General features: G+C 43.3%; 1 protein-coding gene across 1 annotated transcript in view; it reads left to right on the top strand.

Moving 5' to 3' along the window:
• EDC4 (enhancer of mRNA decapping 4) overlaps positions 1-18924 on the top strand; it is a 1195039-nt gene that overhangs the window by 972696 nt on the left and 203419 nt on the right. Inside the window, 1 exon segment of the mRNA XM_030203662.1 lies at positions 12400-12555. Coding sequence (XP_030059522.1) covers positions 12400-12555 — 156 coding nt within the window.

Raw genomic sequence — 18924 nt, 5'->3', positions numbered from 1 at the left:
TGCAAACTATTCAGTGGTGACACAGCAGTGGAACGTAGAACTTGGAGTGAGAGTCACTCAAGAGCAATTGGAAAGGTGCATTAAACGGATATACAAGCTAACTGAAAATGTGCTGTGGTGGGAAACCCAATACAATTTTGTATTTTGCCTACATATATCGCCGCACAGAGCGTATCGGGCTAAACTGAGAGACAATGACTCATGTCCGAAATGTGGTCGCGCAAATGCACATTTGGGCCATATGTTTTGGACTTGCCCAAAAGTTCATGGATTTTGGAAAAGTATAGCAGAACACGTTTCAAGTATGTGGCGTGTTAAATGGCACCACTCCCCCAAGCAACTTTTTCACATATTTACAATCCAGGGACAAGCCCCAGCTGGAGTAAGAGCGTTCCTTCAGCGGGCAACGTTGATGGGGAAGAAAACTATTCTGCAAGTATGGCTGACCGAGGAACAGCCCACAGTTGGCCGCTGGAGATCATTAATGATACAAATGTGTACTTTGGAAAGACATAGTATAACGGACCTTGCATCAGAAACTGGAGACTTGTTTTGTAGAATCTGGTCCCCCTACTGGGATACACTGACGCCAGTTGTTAAAAGCAGAATTTTGAATGCTTCAGTTGGGGAGGGGGAGGATTTGATTGGGAGGGAAGGGAGGGGGGGAGAATTTGGGGGGGGGGGGAATTTGAAAATGTTGAAATATGGTAATGTCAATCTACATGGCTGTAATCTGAAAATTTGTTGTTAACCTTGTTTTGAATAATATAATAAATATGATTAAACAAAAAAAAAAAAACTAAGATAATCAGTGTGTTGGACCCCAATCTAGAACCGATGGTATATCCATTACTCGTTCCATATGGAGATCAGAGCTGGGGTATACATATTCCTTTGTCTAAACAACCAAAATGTATAATGCACCTCCATCGCAAATCAAACAACCCAAGACTAAGAGTTACACAAATGCAGTACTATGGGTACCGTTAGGCAATAAGAGACAAATTCAGTCCTTTTCTTAGTGCAGGAAAACTAACGCAACAATATTTGGCAAACAGACTTAATTATATTCGACAAAATCAAAAACTGTTAAGAGTTGAAAAATACTCTGGGTTAATGGACCACCTTGCAAGTTAAACTGCAAATGGAGGATTTACACCTGACCAGGCATTTACTTTACCATCATCATTTGCTGGTAGCCCAAGAAATATGCATCAAAATTTTCAGGATGCAATGGCAATAGTTCGCAAATATGGTAAGCCAGATCTGTTCATTACTATGACCTGCAACCCAAGATGGGAAGAAATTACTCAAAATCTAAAAAAAAGATCAGGCACCAGAGTTTCGACCTGACTTATTGGCTAGGGTGTTTCATTTAAAACTAAGAGTTTTACTACACAGTATATGCAAAAAAACATATACTTTTAGGGGCATAATCGAACGGCGCCAGCCATCTTCGGGGTCGGCTCCACAAGGGGGCGGAGCCAACCGTATTTTCCAAATATGGTTGGGGCCAGCTAAATCGATCGCCAGGTTTAGAGGAGATGGCCGGCTTCGTTTTTCAGCCATAATGAAAACCAGGCCCAGCCATCTCAAACCCGGCAAAATGCAAGGCATTTGGTCATGGGAGGAGCCAGCATTTGTAGTGCACTGGCCCCCCTCACATGCCAGGACACCAACCGGGCACCCTAGGGGGCACTTCTAGAAATTAAAAAAAAATAGCTCCCAGGTGCATAGTTCCCTTAACTTGGGTACTGAGCCCCCGAAATCCCCGCCAAACCCCACTCCCCACAACTCTACACCATTACCATTGCCCTAAGGGGTGAAGGGGGGCACCTACTTGTGGGTACAGTGGGTTTTGGGGGGTTTGGAGGGCTCACCATTAACCACCACAAGTGGAACAGGTGGGGGGGGATGGGCCTGGGTCCACCTGCCTGAAGTGCAGTGCACCCACTAAATACTGCTCCAGGGACCTGCATACTGCTGTCAGGGAGCTGGGTATGACATTTCAAGCTGGCAAAATACTTCTTTTTTTTTTTGGGTGGGAGGGGGTTGGTGACCACTGGGGGGGGGGGAGTAAGGGGAGGTGATCCCCGATTCCCTCCGGTGGTCATCTGGTCAATTGGGGCACTTTTTTGTGACTTGGACTTAAAAATAAATGGACCAAGTGCAGCCGGCGAAATGTTCGTCTGAGCCGGCCATCTTTTTTCCATTATGGGGTGAAGCCAGCTATCTCGTAACCACGCCCCCCCCCCCCCGTCCCGCCTTCTGTACCTACCTTTGAAGGTTGGCTGGCTCCACGACGAAAAGCAGTTGGGGCCGGCTAAAATCGGCTTTCGATTATACCGATTTGGTTGGGATCAGGAGACCACCGACCATCTCCCGATTTGTGTCAGAAGATGGCCAGCGATCTCTTTCGAAAATAAGCTCATTGGTGTCCCACTTGCCAAAATTCATATCGTTGACTTTCAAAAGCGTGGTTTACCTCACGTTCATATATTAATTATCATGAAAGAGGAACACAAGCCGAAAAGAGAGGAAATAATTCACAAAATCATATGTGCTGAAATTCCTGAAATAAACAACTTTCCACATCTCCATGCAACAGTTGCTAAACATATGATACATGCCCCATGCAGTGACCATAACTTAAATTATCCCTGCATGCTTTATGGGAAGTGCTCTAAACAGTTTCCAAAACCATTCCAAAGTGAAACTGAGAACTGTGATGGATATCCTAAATACCGCAGAAGGGATAATGGCGTCGGTACACTCTTAAATGGAAAATTCATTAATAACAGTTGGGTAGTCCCTTATAACCCTTACTTACTTTTAAAGTACAATCCCCATATAAATGTGGAAGTATGTGCATCTATTAAAAGTGTCGAGTACCTCTTTAAATATGTCTATAAATGACACGATTGTGCCAATGTGGTTATTACAGAGCACCAAACTTTACAACATGATGAAATTAAAACGTTTACTGACTCTAGATATGTTAGTGCTCCTGAAGCTGCATGGCGATTAAATGGTTTTGAAATGCATCACCAATCACATACTATCTAGAGATTGGAAGTACACTTACCAGATCAACAAAGCATTGTTTTTCACCCTAATGAAGTTGAAGCTGCAGTACAAAGAGCCAGAACCAGAGACACCACTTTAACAGCGTGGTTTAAACTTAATGCAGAAGAAAATCCTCCAAAGACCATTTTGTATGTAGATATTCTTATGTACTATACTTTTGACAAAAGAGAATGAAAGTGGAAGCGTAGAAAAGCAGGACATGACAAAACAATTGGGAGAATGTATGCAGTTCATTTTTCAGTGGACCCTGAGCGTTACTGTTTAAGGCTAATTCTACTACACAAACCAGGGGCTAAGTCCTTTGAAGACTTAAAAACAGTTGCATGTGTTCTTTATAATACATTTCAAGATGCAGCCAAGAAAATGGGGCTCACTGACGATGAAGCTCTGTGGGAGAACACCTTAGACGATGCATTCACATGCAGCATGCCACAGCAAATCAGACACCTTTTTGCATACATTTGTGTTTTTGCCGTACCATCAAATGCTTTCCAAATTTTCCAAAAATACAAACTTAATATGACACAAGATTTTCAACACATCCATGGTTGCAAAGGTGAGATTGCTCAATTTGTGAACAATTGTGCCTTCAGAAAATCCAAGCCATTCTGACTACACATGGCAAAAAGCTTGAACACTTTGGTTTACAAACAGTACAGAACAGAAGATCCTAAACTTGCCTTCAATGTTGGAGATTAAAAGCAGAAAGCTGAACAAATGGTAGAAAAACTAAATAATGAGCAAAGGGAAGCATTTCATACTATACTTTCTGCCTACAATACAAAAAACATAACCCACACGTGCTTCTTCCTAGACGATCCTGCTGGAAGTGGAAAAACGTAAACGTATAATACTATCCTGAGCTCCATCTGAGAAGTTGGAGGAATTGCACAACCTGTTGCTTCTATAGGAATCGCTGCAAATCTCCTTCCAGAAGGATGAACTTATCATTCACAGTTTAAGTTACCTGTTCCTTTACTGGAAACGTCAACATCAAGTATCAGATTAACATCAAATAATGCTTCCATCATTAGAGATGCTAAAATCCTTATTTGAGATGAGAACTATGGCACCCCTTATGACACTTACTGCTGTAGATAGAATCTTCATGTTATGATTGGGGTCAGAACCACTCTCAAACGTACCTCTTTCCTGGAGGTCAGCTTCTTAGCTGGCTTCTGTTTCTTTTGTCTGTCCTTTCTGAGCTGGCTCTGTCTCTCTGTGCTGACAGCTTCCAGCAGCATGGGGCTAATTGTTTCACTTTACTACAGCTGTGTGTGTGGACGGAGTTAGCTCTAACTCTCTTTGGGTGTACTGGCTTCAAGTGCTTCACGGTGTTGCATTGGTGTGGGTTGGGCCTCTATGGGTTTCAGTGTGCTCTCTGGGTCAGTGTGCTGTTGCCTGGGTCTAGGGAGTGTGACATCATCAGGGAGGGCCTTGATAAGGAAGTGGTGTTGTTTCCTTCAGGGCCTTTGCAACGGTGGTGTTTGCTTTGGGTAGGGTGGTGCAGTGTTTACTTCTGATTTTGTGTCTAGTTTCCCTGCTTGCTTTTACTAAGGGCCAGGTTAGTGTTAGTGCAGTGTGCACTGGTGTCTGTGTGTTTAGCTTTCCTGCTTTTCCCTTTGGTTCCCCTGCTTTTCCCTCTTGGTTTTGGAAGCATTACTGTGTGTAGGGCTTTGGAAGCTCTGTTGCTGATAGAGGTACCTCAGGGTTTGGTGTTGTTAGGAACACTGCAGAGTTTGCTGTTAGAAGTACTTCTGGTGTTTGTGCTATTGGGAGCATTGCAGTCTTTGCTGTTGGTGTTTGGTGCTTTAGAAGCACTTTTGGCTTATGTGTTAGCTTCCCTGCTTTTTCCTTGTGGCTCCCCTGTCTTCCCTTTTAGTGCTAGGAGCTCTTCTGGTTGCTTGCCAGAGTAGTGCTTAGGAAGCACCTTGTTAGTTTTGTATCTAGCTTGCTAGAGCAGTGCTTAGGTAGCTTGTTAGTTTTGTGTTTAGCTTGTTAGTGTAGAGCTCTGCTTGTAGCTTGGTGCTTAGTAGCACCTGTGTTAGCTTTGTGTTTAGTTCCCTGCTCTGTTATTTTAGGGCTTAGGAAGTCCCTTTCTTGAGCAGGGCTTAGGAGCTCCTGTTTAGTATAGGGCTTAGGAAGTCCTTTTGTCAGTTTACTGTTAGGAACACTCCTGCTGGTTTAGGGCTTGGGAGCACGTAGATCAGTTTAGGTTTAGGAGTACTTCTGTTTCCAGTCCTGGTCCCTGTGTCATCCAGTATCCAGTAAGTCCTGCCGGCTCAACTCCTGGGGGGCTTAATAGCTAAGTGCAGGTGAAGCTGTTCCGACCAGTCCAGTGTGCTCCAGTCCAGTGTCCTCCAGTCCGGGGGATTCCAGTCCAGTGTTCCAGTCCGGTGTCCTCCAGTCCGGGGGATTCCAGTCTGTGTGTTCCGGTTGCTGGGCGGTGCCTGCAGTCCCTGCCGGTGCCGGTGTGCTTGCCCAGCGTTGGTTGGTGGGTTTTGCCTGCTGCTGTCACTCCTCGTCAGCAGCCCAAGGGCTCACGTTTGCTCCAGAGCCCGGCCCCGCGGGCTCTGAACCTGAGAACCTGACACTTCAAAGACATCTTGAGCAATCAGAAACCAATTGGCGGGAAAGTTCTTCTCCTTGGTAGAGATTTTCAACAAACTCTACCTGTGGTACCACACGGTGATCGAGCTCACATTATTGAAGCCAGCATTAAGTTAAATAAATTATGAAAAAAAAATTGAAATACTAAAATTAAACAACAATGTCTGTTCTGTAGACCCAGATTACAACAACTGGCTTATTACTTTAGCAGACGGAAATCTTCCATGTCCAGACGGTTTTAATGATATTATCAAATCCCACAGAAGCACATTTGTGACGGCGATATAGTTAATGCCGTTTTTGGAGAAAAAATTACTGCAGATACTATTTACAACTTTGCTAAAAAGGCTATTCTTTGCCCCAGAAATGCACATTTTGAGAAGATAAATGAGGCTGTTCTAAATATTTTAGAAGGTGACTTATTTAAGTTCAGACTCCATTCATGACTCCAATGATGAGGAACATCAGTTATCCTGTAGAGTTCCTTCTTGAACAAACTCCAACTGGCATGCCTTGCAATAAACTGCATTTAAAAATTGGAGCCATGATTATCCTACTTAGGAATTTAAATACCAAGCGAGGTTTATGTAACGGAACTCACTTAATAGTGAAAGACTTGAAAACTAACTCCTTATTAGTCAAGTAATCACTGGGTCAATTGCAGAGAGTACTGTTTTTATCCCACTTATTGAACTAACACCATCTAACACTGACCTCCCATTTACATTACGTTGTAAACAATTTCCTCTGAAATTGGCTTTTGCAATGACAATTAACAAATCACAAGGTCAAACATTTGAAAAAGTTGGCATTTTCCTCCCAGAACCAGTGTTTACACATGGGCAACTGTATGTAGCATTTTCAAGAGTTCGAAACTCTTCTGATGCAATTGTAAAAGTCATAGATGGTCCTGAACAAGGAAAGCTTTTCCCTCAATGTAACAAAGTTTTCACTAAAAATATTGTTTATAAAGAAATCTTGCAAATGTAAACAAGCATTATATTTCTAATAAAAAAATTCAAATGCTCCACTACCCCCACTTACCAGGATGGCCACTGTCTTGATCTTATCTTCTTCTCAAACTTCTCACTTTCCAGTTTCTGTGCCTCAGCTCTTCACACTCAAACACCCTCCTCCCCAATCTTATCCAATCTCAACCAATACATTTAGGAATCTTCAGACTATTGACCCTTCTACTCTGTCCTCCAGTGTTTCAAATCTCTTCTCAACTGCTATGTTATCCAAGTTTGTCAATGAGTCTCTCTCTTCCTATAATACTATTCTCTCCTCTGCTCTGGATACTCTTGTTCCTCCCATCCCCTGTTATGTAATACGTACCAAATCCCAGCCTTGGCTGACCTCTAGAATCCGCTACCTACGTTCCTGTGCCCGCTCTGCCGAATGCCTTTGACTGAAATCCCTTGCCCACGCTTACTTCATATATTTCAAATTCTTGCTGACCACCTTCCAGTCTGCTCTTTTACTTGCCAAACAGGACTACTATATGCAGTTGTCAAATTCTCTTGGCTCAACCCCTCAACGTCTCTTTTCTACATTGAATTCTCACCTCAGAGTGGCTTCACCTCCAACTCCCCCTTCACTTTCTCCCCAGACTCTGGCTGAGTACGTTCATGATAAGGTTCACAAGATTAAACTTGAATTCTCTACCAAGTCACCTCCACCTCTCCTTCCCTTAGTCCATTCTCTCAATCCTCCAACTTCCTCCTTCCTTTTCTGAAATCACTGAAGAGAAAACTGCACATTTTCATTCCTCCTTAAAACTAACTACCTGTTCCTCTGATCCTTTTCCCACCCATCTACTTATCACTATCTCTTACTGGCATCCTTTTTATCTGTCATAACCTCATTCTTTCACTTTCCACTGCAACTGTTCCTGATGCCTTCAAACATGCCATAGTCTCACCACTCCTCAAAAATCCTTCATTGGACCCTAACTGTCCTTCCAACTATCGTTCCATCTCCCTCCTCCCTTTCCTATCCAAGATACTTGAACGTGCTTGTTCACCGCCATTGTGTTTTACTTTCTTTCATCTCAAGCTATTCTTGATCCACTTCAGTCTTGCTTTTGCCCTCTTCATTCAACTGAAACAGCGCTTGCTAAAGTCTCCAATGACCTGTTCCTGGCCAGATCCAAAGGTCTCTATTCTATCCTCATCCTTCTCTATCTATCTGCTGCTTTTGATACAGTTGATCACCGCCTACTCCTTGATATGCTGTCCTCACTTGGATTTCAGGGCTCTGTTCTTTCCTGGTTTTCTTCTTATCTCTCCCGTCATACTTTTAGTGTATACTCTGGTAGATCCTCCTCCATTTCTGTCCCCACTTTCAGTTGGTGTACCTCAGGGATCTATCCTGGTACCTCTTCTTGTCTCCATCTATACTTCTTCCCTTGGTGGTCTGATCTCATCCTATGGTTTTTAGTATCACCTTTACACTCTCAGAGCTACCTCTCCACACCAGAAATTTCAGCAAGAATCCAGTCCAGAGTATCAGCTTGCCTGTCTGATTGCTGCCCGGATGTCTCACTGCCATCTGAAACTAAACATGACCAAGACTGAGCTTCTTAACTTCCCCCTAAACCAACCTTTCCTCTTTCCCCATCTTTGTGGATAACACTCTCATCCTCCCTGTGTCATCAGCTCGTAATCTTGGGGTCATAGACTCCTCTCTCTCCTTCTCTGCACATATTCAGCAAGTATAATATCACCAGAATTTCTCCTTTTCTTTCTGAGCACACTACCAGAATCCGACTTGCTGACCTGAACATGTATACTCTGGAGGAAAGGAGAAACAGGGGTGATATGATACAGACGTTCAAATATTTGAAAGGTATTAATCCGCAAACGAGCCTTTTCCAGAGATGCGAAGAGAGTAGAACGAGAGGACATGAAATGAGATTGAAGGGGGGCAGACTCAAGAAAAATGTCAGGAAGTATTTTTTCACAGAGAGAGTGGTGGATGCTTGGAATGCCCTCCCGCGGGAGGTGGTGGAGATGAAAACGGTAACGGAATTCAAACATGCGTGGGACAAACATAAAGGAATTCTGTTCAGAAGGAAGGGATCCTCAGGAGCTTAGCCAAGATTGGGTGGCAAAGCCGGTAGTGGGAGGCGGGGATAGTGTTAGGCAGACTTATACGGTCTGTGCCAGAGCCGGTGGTGGGAGGCGGGGCTGGTGGTTGGGAGGTGGGGATAGTGCTGGGCAGACTTATACGGTCTGTGCCAGAGCTGGTGGTGGGAGGCGGGGCTGGTGGTTGGGGGGGCGGGGATAGTGCTGGGCAGACTTATACGGTCTGTGCCCTGAAAGACCAGTACAAATCAAGGTAAGGTACAAAAAGTGGCACATATGAGTTTATCTTGTTGGGCAGACTGGATGGACCGTGCAGGTCTTTTTCTGCCGTCATCTACTATGTTACTTATCACCTCGTGCTTAGACTATTGCAACTTGCTTCTCACAGATCTCTCACTAAGCTATCTCTCTCCCCTTCAATCTGTTCAAAATTCTTTTGCACAAATTATATTCCACCAGTGTCACTATGCTCATATTAGCCCTCTCCTCAAGTCACTTCATTGACTCCCTATCCATTTCCGCATAGTTCAGACTCTTCTTACTGACTTACAAGTGCATTCACTCTGCAGCTCCTTAGTACCTCTCCACTCTTCTCGTCCTACACTCCTCTCCAGGAACTCGATTCAGTGGATAAATCTCTTTTGTTTGCACCCTTCTCTTCCACTGCTAACGCCAGACTCCGTTCCTTTTGTCTTGCTGCACCATATGCCTGGAATAGACTTCCTGAGCCAGTACGTCAAGCTTCATCTCTGGCCGTCTTTAAATCTAGGCTAAAAGCCCACGTTTTTGATGCTGCTTTTAACTCCTAACCCTTACTCACTTGTTCAGTACCCATGTTTTATCATTCCCACCTTAGTCATTTTCTTATCCCTTATTTGTCCTGTTTGTCTGTCCTAATTAGATTGTAAGCTCTATCAAGCAGGGACTGTCTCTTCATGTCCAGTGTACAGCACTGCGTACGTCTAGTAGCGCTATAAAAATGATAAGTAGCAGCAGTAGTAGTAGTAGCGTACAGAACTCACATCCAATTTCCCCCACCTGGTGGCGCATAGAGCATGATCCAGCAGTCTGTCATTTTCTTCTTTCCCTGCATATTCCCCACCCATCTTAAATGCACCTCAGCCCACCTCTGAGCAAGGTCCATGAACAGCTTTCTAGGCCTGTACACCCTCTGCATGGGGCCTCTGTCTTCTCCTCTGTTTCCTCTGTCTTCTGAGAGCCAGTATTCACATGAGCAACGTCTCACCGTTACTAATGCTTCCTTTAACCAACAATAGTATGCAGAACACAGCAGTAGGGGCACCAGGTGACTAGCAACCACTATGGTACAGGACCACACAGACACACATAGACAGACAGAGTAACAAAAGTGGCAGATACTGTGAACATAACAGTGAGGTCAATATTCAAACGGGTATAATCAGGCAGGAGAGGCTCCTGCCTGGTTAAATTCCACTGGTTGGTCATTGAATTTTGGCAATAACCAGCCATCACCTAACTGACTAAGTTTGGGGCGATCTAGGGGTGGAGCCGCTAGTTAGCAGTGATACTCAGTCTGCTCTCCAGCTAAGTAAGTGGGTAAAGAACAGCCAAAAGGATGTCCTGACTTTATCCATTGAGTTAACCAGGGCACTGGTCTCAATATTAACTGATGCCCATTTAACTTCCAGGTTGCAGCACTAACCCAAATATTTAATGTTGAAGGCCAGACATGTCCCTGCACTGAATATCGGAGTTAACTCAGCCTGTGGCTGTGAGCGTCTTTCAAGCCATTTAGTACCACGAGCTGAATATATAGTCTTGCACAGAAGGATGGTATACAAAGTCAGAGGAGGCCTGAGGAGGGGGGTAAGGGGCGTAAGGTGTTGAAAGGGAAATAGTATTAGATGGACAACAGGACAATGGTTGTTTGTAGGAGAAGGGAGGCAGAAATTTAGGTAAATAGAGTAGCAGTAGTATCTGACCACGCTCCAAGACAGAATCGTCAGCAGAATGCAGCAATCATTGCTCCAAGCCAAAAAAAGACACTTTCCCATCAATTTTGTAGCTACAGATAGGAGACATAGACGTGGACCTGTTATTTCCACATCATCCATGAGAGTGTCAGTTATAGAATACACGTGGAAGGGCATAATCGAACGCGAACGCCCATCTCCATGGGCGTCTATCTCCGAGAATGGGTACGTGAAGGGGTGGGACAAACCATATTTTCGGAAAAAATGGGTGTCCATCTTTTTTCCGATAATACGGTTTGTGCCAGCCAAATACATCGGATTTGTGTGGATTTGAGCTAGGCGGTTTCGTTTTTCAGCGATAATGGAAACTGAAGGCGTCCAGCTCAAAAACGAACAAATTGTCCAGCTCAAAAACGAACAAATCCAAGGCATTGGGTTGTGGGAGGGGCCAGGATTCGTAGTGCACTGGTCCCCCTCACATGCCAGGACACCAACCGGGCAACCTAGGGGGTACTTGTAACAATTAAAAAAAAACTACCTCTGAAGTCCATAGCTCCCTTCCCTTGGGTGCTGAGCCCCCCAAATCCCCCCAAAACCCACTGCCCACAACTCTACACCATTACCATAGCACTTATGGCTGAAGGGGGGCACCTAGATGTGGGTTTTGGGGGCGGTTTAGAGGGCTCCCATTTACCACCATAAGTGTAACAGGTAAGGGGGGGATGGGCCTGGGTCTGCCTGCCTGAAGTGCATGCACCCACTAAAACTGCTCCAGGGACCTGCTTACTGCTGTGATGGAGCTGGGTATGACATTTGGTTTTTTTTTGGGTGGGAGGGGGTTAGTGACCACTGGGAGAGTGAGGGGTGGTCATCCCCGATTCCCTCCGGTGGTCATCTGGTCATTTAGGGCACTTTTTTGGGACTTGTTCGTGAAAGTAAAAGGGTCCAAAAAAGGGACCTGAATTTGCGCTAAAAACGCCTTTCTTTTTTCGATTATCGGCCAAGGATGCCCATCTCTCCTTGGCTGATAAACACACCCCAGTCCCGCCTTCACCACGCCTCTGACACGCCCCCGTCAACTTTGGCCGTTTCCGCGACAGATTGCAGTTGAAGACGCCCAAAATGGGCGTTCGATTATACCGATTTGGGTGCCCACGGAAGAAAGACGCCCATCTCCCGATTTGGGTCGAAATATGGGCATCTTTCTCTTTCGAAAATAAGGCAGCTAGTGCAGCCAGTTGATGGTCACACCCAGTGGTTACTCACTGTTTACCCACAAATCCTCCCTTTTCTGTCACCCAAATGCATTTGCTATGCAGCATGTAGGTGCAACAGTTATGACATTATAAAAAAGTGCTTAGCGGGTATATGGCATTGGTGCCCTCAAATGACTGAAGCATGACCATACCTGGTGCCTTATTCATCTAGAATTTGGGGGTGAATGATCTTGTGAATAGTTTCACAAGATTTGTGACGTCACATTAGCTTCCATCTGCATACTAATATGGTGCAAAAGTGGCTTAAACTAACACAGGGTGTATCCAAAAAGGAATAACCAGGTAAGACACACAAAACTCCTCCCAACATTTCTCTTTGTTACTTTTAGTAGTTTGTCTTGCCATGAACTACTTTCTTCCTTAACATTTGCATCTGTTTAGAGAGGAGACTAGATCGAGTCTTGTCAGAGGGTCAACAGAGGAATGGACAGCTCCAAGAGCATGTGTCTCAGCAGCTGTCGCAGTCTCTCTCCAGTGCTTTATGTAATCGTCTTGACAAAACTGTCCGGGAAGAGATGAAAAAGACATTGCCACAGAGTAAGTGAAACCATTGCAGATCAAAGCCAACACACATGGCTTTTGTGCTGCCCAGGTTACTGAGATGGTTCTTTTTCCAGTTTGTTGAAATGTCTAACCCAGTTCTACTTAACCTGAAGTCTAGGAGTTTTATATATGTTTATATGTGTAAAGAATCTTGCTACAAAGTAGCAGTTCCAAAGATAAAGAAAACAAGACTGGATATGAATTTAATTTGGGTTTCTTAGAAGGCAAACAGGGTAAGAATCTACTGTAGTCAACAACAAAGGTGCCATTTTGATCAGTCTAATACTGTAACGTGTGGTATTGATAGCTGACTGGGTTTGTATTACGGAGTGTGTTTCTATATGGGAGCAGGTATGGGTTCTCTTTTATGATTTTATACTTGTCTCTCGGTGGAGGGGGGTGGGGGAATGAAAGATTGGTGCACATGCTCATGTTCTTTCCATGGTAATGGTGGGGGATTTGGAGGGTGGCAGACCAAGGGGTAATACTTTGGTTGAGGGGAAGGGAGGGTCGGTTATGGTTGAGGATGTGATGGGTTGGGGATTTGGAAAGGGGACGCTTTGATTCCTGGGATGGAAGAGTAGCCTAATGGTTAGTGAAGTGGCCTTTGATACTGGTGACCTGGGTTCAATTCTTGCTATAGCTCCTTGTGACTTTGAGCAAGTCACTTAACCCTCCATTGCCCCAAGTATAAAGAACATAGGTTGTGAGCCCACTGGGGACAGAGAAAGTACTTGCATTTAATGTGTACAGCACTGTGTTTATCTAGTAGTGCCATAGAAATGATTAGTAGTAGTAGGATGGAGTGAGTTTGAGGGAAGGTTAGAATTAAAGTATGGGATCTAATAGTCTTTCTTTAAATGTTAGCGGGCTCAATGGACCGTTAAAACAAAAAAAGAATTATGCAGCACTTTAAAAAATACAAAGCACATATCGTTCTTTTGCAGGAAATGAGGCTTACGCAATAGGAACACTTTACACTGAAAGTTGCTCACTGAGGGAGAGTTATAGCCTCCGCATTTACCTCTAAGAAACATGGTGTGGCCTTCTGCTGCATAAGCATCTTTCTTTTGTTAAATATGTTGAAGGGTGTGTGATGTGAGTAACAGCAGGATAAATGAGAAGTTAATTAATATTCTAAATGTCCTAATGTCTCCTAATGGAGATAAAGGTGATTTTTGTTTTTAGGGTCTGATTTGGGGAATTTGAAAGAGTGGCTAAGGGAGTTCGGGTAGTGGTAGGGGGGAGCCTTTAATTGTGTTTTAGGGCAATTGGGCTGGGAATTTTTATTTATTTATTTATTTATTTATTGCATTTGTATCCCACATTATCCCACCTCTTTGCAGGCTCAATGTGGCTTACAATTCATCATGGATGATGGAAATAGAAGAGAATATACATTTGGTTTTACAGAGGGTTTTGGGTTACATGGTGGTGAAATACATAGTGTTAAATCAAAAGACATTATAGAACATTTCTGGATATATTAAAGATTGTACAGTTATACGTGTTGATCTTTGTGATATATCTTGTCGAAGAGAGAGGTTTTCAATAGTTTGCGGAAATTAGTCAATTCATGGGCCGTTTTCAGGTTGCGTGGCAGCGCGTTCCAGAGCTGCATGCTCATAAAGGAAAAGGTAGATGTGTGCATTAATTTCTATTTCAGTCCATTACACTTGGGAGGATGAAGATTGAGAAATGTGCGAGAAGATTTTTTTTGCGTTTCTGGGTGGTAGTTCTATTAGGTCTGACATGTAGGCCGGGGCGTCACCATGGATGATTTTATGGACTAGGGTACAAAGTTTGAACATGATGCGCTCTTTGAGTGGGAGCCAGTGTAGTTTTTCTCGTAGGGGTTTTGCGCTTTCATATTTTGATTTGCCGAATATCAGTCTGGCTGCCGTGTTCTGGGCTGTCTGGAGTTTTTTAAGTATTTGCTCTTTTCAGCCGGCGTAGAGTGAGTTACAGTAGTCCAGATGACTGAGTACCAATGATTGCACCAGGTTGCGGAAGACATTCCTTGGAAAAAATGGTTTGACTCTTTTTAGTTTCCACATTGAATGAAACATCTTTTTAGTTATGTTTTTCGCATGATTCTCAAGTGTTAGGTGTCGGTCAATGGTGACTCCAAGAATTTTTAGGGTATCCAAAACTGGTAGACTTAGTTTAGGTGTGTTGATGGTGGTAAATTTATTCTTATTGTATTGCGAGGTGAGCACTAGGCATTGGGTTTTTTCTGCATTAAGTTTCAGTTGAAATGCATTTGCCCAGGAATTCATAATATGTAGGCTTTGGTTGATTTCATTGGAGATTTCTCTTAGATATTGTTTGAATGGGATAAAGATCGTTACATCATCGGCGTATATATATGGGTTTAGATTCTGATTCGATAGTAGTTTGGTCAAGGGTGTCATCATTAGGTTGAATATGGTCAGTGAGAGGGGGGGATCCCTGTGGAACTCCGCATTCAGGTGTATTTAACATGGGAATGGGAAGGGAAAGGCCTTAAGGAGGCTTTAGAAATCTATGATTATGTGGATGTATGGAGACAGCATTTTCTAGGATGTTTAGAATATGCATGGTTTTTTACAACACTATAAAACATATTCCAGGATTGATTATATTTTGGTAGGTAATGCCTTTGCCAGGCAAGTCTGAGTGGGGATTGACCACATCTGTCTTTTGGATCATGCAGTAGTGGCTGCGATGATTGAATTGGGTGAAAGAGATGAAGCACAAAGGAGCTGTTGGAGGCTGAATGTTGGGGCTTCTGCAAAAAAGAGAAACAAAAAACAAGGGTGAAGGATCCACTGCAAATAACCTCTGTGGAAATTTTACTTTTTAACGATAAAGGTGAGATGGCAACAAAAATGCTCAGGGATGCTGGAAAGCTTATATGAGGGGAAAATTGTTGCAGATAGGTGCTTAACAAAAGAAAGTGGGGGATTGGGAAATTCAGGCCCTGAAACTGGAGTTGGAAAAATGTTAGAAACTGCATACCCAATTAGGAGGTAAATGTATACATAGACAACTGGTAGATATCAAACGAAAAGTTGAAGTTTTAAAAATAGAGAAGATGGAGTTTCTTATGAGATTGACTCACAGGACCTTTTTTTGGAGCACAGTAATAAGGCTAGTAAGTTACTTGCCTGGCAGTTAAAAAAGAAGAGCTGCTAAGATAGTCCAGGAACTGACTGGGGGGAATGGGGAAATGGTCAGGTCCAATGCTGAGATTGTGGAGGAGTGTAGAAAATGTTAGCAACATTTGTATACTTCAGAGAGCCAGGGGGACAGGGCAGCAATAAAAGAATATACAGATAAGGCCCATTTGACCCAGGTGGAGGATGGTGACAAGCAGAAGCTGAATAGGCCAGTCACCAGAGAAGAGGTACAGCATGCTATTAATATCTTCTCAAAAGGAAAAGCCAGTGGGGAAGATGGTTTTCCAGTGGAATATTATCAGGTAATGTGTGAGACAACCAGTAATTTGTTAGCAAGAGTGATGAATGAAGCCTCGGATGGTATGGGACGCCCAGAGGTTATTGCACCCGTTTTTGAAGCAGATGGACGTTTCAAAATGGCCAAAAAGGAGTCCATCTGCTAAAAATGTCCAAATTGATATTTTTGAATGGGAGAATTCGGATGTTCTATTGCAGTTTATCCAAATAGCAAGGGGGTGTGTTGAAGGCTTGTTTTGGGTGGGACAAGGACAGGACCAAAATTAGGACTTGTTTCAGCAATAATGGAAAGGGAAGAAATGTCCAAGGCAAAAAAAGACATTTTTATCTAGACCAGGGTACAAAAAGGTGCACAGATTGAGCAGCTGACCACTGGAGGGATGAAGGAATGACCCTTCCTTCATTTCCCAGTGGTTAGTGACCTCTCCAACTCCCCTAAGAAGTGAAGGTGGATACCAGGCTGTATAATGGCTTCAGGTATTATGGCTGTTCCTAATAGAAGTGTAAGGAGTAGCCTAGTGCAATGGACTTGGACAACAAGACACAGGTGTAACTCCCAATTTAACACATTTATTTCTGTGCAAATATGTGAGCCCCCCTGGAACATAGAAATACCTACTGTACCTGAATTTATAAGACACCTACAAGAGTGATGAGTTGTAGTGGTGTACCTTTAGGTTCAGCAGGTTTTTATATGTTCTTGGAGGGCTCACAATAGCATATAAAGGAATTAAGGTGCCATTAGTACCACGGTCCCATTATTTAAAGTCCACTGCACTGACCACTAGGTTGACCCTCTGCTCTGCAGGGACATCTGTGTGGCCATTTTTGTACATTTGGAGTGGAGGACTAGCCTAATGGTTATTGCAGTGTGCTGAGAATCTGTGGAAGTGGGTTCAATTCCCACTGCAGCTCCTTGTGATTCTGGGCAAGTGACTTAACCCTCCATTGCCACAGGTACAAAAATAGATTCTGAGCCCACCAAGGGAAAGTGCCTGTCTAGAATATGTAAACTGCTTTGGTTGTACCAAAGAAAGGTGGTATATCAAGTCCATGACCCTCTACAAGTGATGCAGGGCAGACATTTTTGTGCCTTCTTTTTTGGGGTCCATATTTTGGATGTTTCATTTTGGAAAATGGCTATTCATTTTGGATGTTTTCAGCATGAGATCATCGCCCTCACGTATTTTTGAACAGGAAATTGACATTTTTCCTGTTTGAAAATGGCTGTGAGATGGAAGGGTTTTTTTTTTTTTTTGGATTTTATGAGCAGGACATTCTAATTCTGAATCTGACGTTCTGTGGAAATGCCCCTTTTATGTATACCGTAAATGTAATGGTTTTGCATAAAGAGAGGAAACCCATTGAGAAATGCAAAATTTATAGACCGATAGCATACTAAATTGTGACATTAAGATCATCGCTAAGGTTTTAGCTTATAGGCTAGACGATGTGCTGCCCAAAATTATGGACCCCAATGAAATGGAGTTTGTAAAGGGGAAACTTATTTCAGACAGTTTGTTTGTTTGTTTGTTTGTATTCCACCTAAATACTAGGCAGGTCACAATAAAGCATCCATAAAAACTTTACACTTACACAACAGTAAAATTCTACATAAAACCGAAAGTAAACTGAAAAGTTGTCCCACACTGCACGTGTACTCCCATTACGCCAGAGGATATGCTAACAGAAACAGGTCTTCAACAGCCTCTTAAATTGGATTGCGTTCGTGGCCAGACATAAGTACCCTAGCAAACTATTCCACAAACATGGTTGCACAGGAGAAAATGCAGCTGCCCTCGTCTCTGCATAATGCACTTTCCTTAGATTTACAATTTACAAATATTTTGCATTCAAAATACGCAGCAGCTGATAACGCCTTCAATATCTGTGAAAAATACCAGAGAGCTGTCTCATTAATAAGTCGGTATATGAGAGTCAGCACTTTGAATAAAATCCTGCTAGGCACCAGCAACCAATGAAGCTGCTTCAATTTGGAGTTATGTGCATTACTTAGAGATTCCAGTAATCAAATATGCTGCAGCATTTTGAATGACCTGCAAAGCCTTTCAGCGAAAACCCTCAAGTACAATGTATTGCAATAATCCAATTTACTGAGCACTAAGCTTTCAACTATAATCCTAAAGTCATAACTTGCCAGCATCAGTTTCAATCTACTCAGCAGATGGAGTTGTTAAAAAGATGAATGTATCACCTGTCCTAACTGTTCTTGCAGCAAGCAAAAAGCAGCCCGAGGTTATAGGAGTGCTGGGCAAATTTATTAGTACAAATAGAGCAGATTTACCTTCTCTCCTTTGGTGAGGAAGTGCTGCAGTATATTTGAAGACATAACTATTAGGGGAAAGATGGGTATTTTTCCCCTATAGATTCTAACCCCTGATGCAGCCGTAGGGCCACATCGGATATTTGTGCTAATAAATTCGCCCAGCACTCCTATATCCTTGGTCTGCTTTTTGCTTGCTGTCACATTGGTGTGCAGATCATTGCCTCTCATGTTGGTTGCTAACTGTTCTTGCATACATAATTTTGAGTCCAGTGCAACTCCCAAACTCTTCACACATTTGTTCACTGGAAACGGTATACCCAGAATCCCAGCCTCCCTTGGCACCTCCCAATCTATACTTCTACCCACCAGCATAAGTTCTGAATTCTCCACATTCAACACCAGCTGGTTATCTCCCATCCATCCCCCAATCTTCTCCAAACACAATTCTAGCTGTTGAACACATTGACCCCATTGACCTTGTACAGGGGAAAAAGAAAAATTGCAAATCATCTACATAAAGCCAATAGGCCACCCTCACATCCCTAAACACTTTCCGTACTGGGGCCAGAAGGGCTGACAATTCCGACCCTTGTGTTACTCCCATAGACATAGGGTAAA

This window comes from Microcaecilia unicolor, chromosome 5 (assembly GCF_901765095.1).
Source record: "Microcaecilia unicolor chromosome 5, aMicUni1.1, whole genome shotgun sequence".
In the NCBI taxonomy this organism is placed as follows: domain Eukaryota; kingdom Metazoa; phylum Chordata; class Amphibia; order Gymnophiona; family Siphonopidae; genus Microcaecilia; species Microcaecilia unicolor.
Note: the sequence above shows the minus strand (reverse complement) of the source record. Positions and strands in the feature narration are given on the sequence as shown.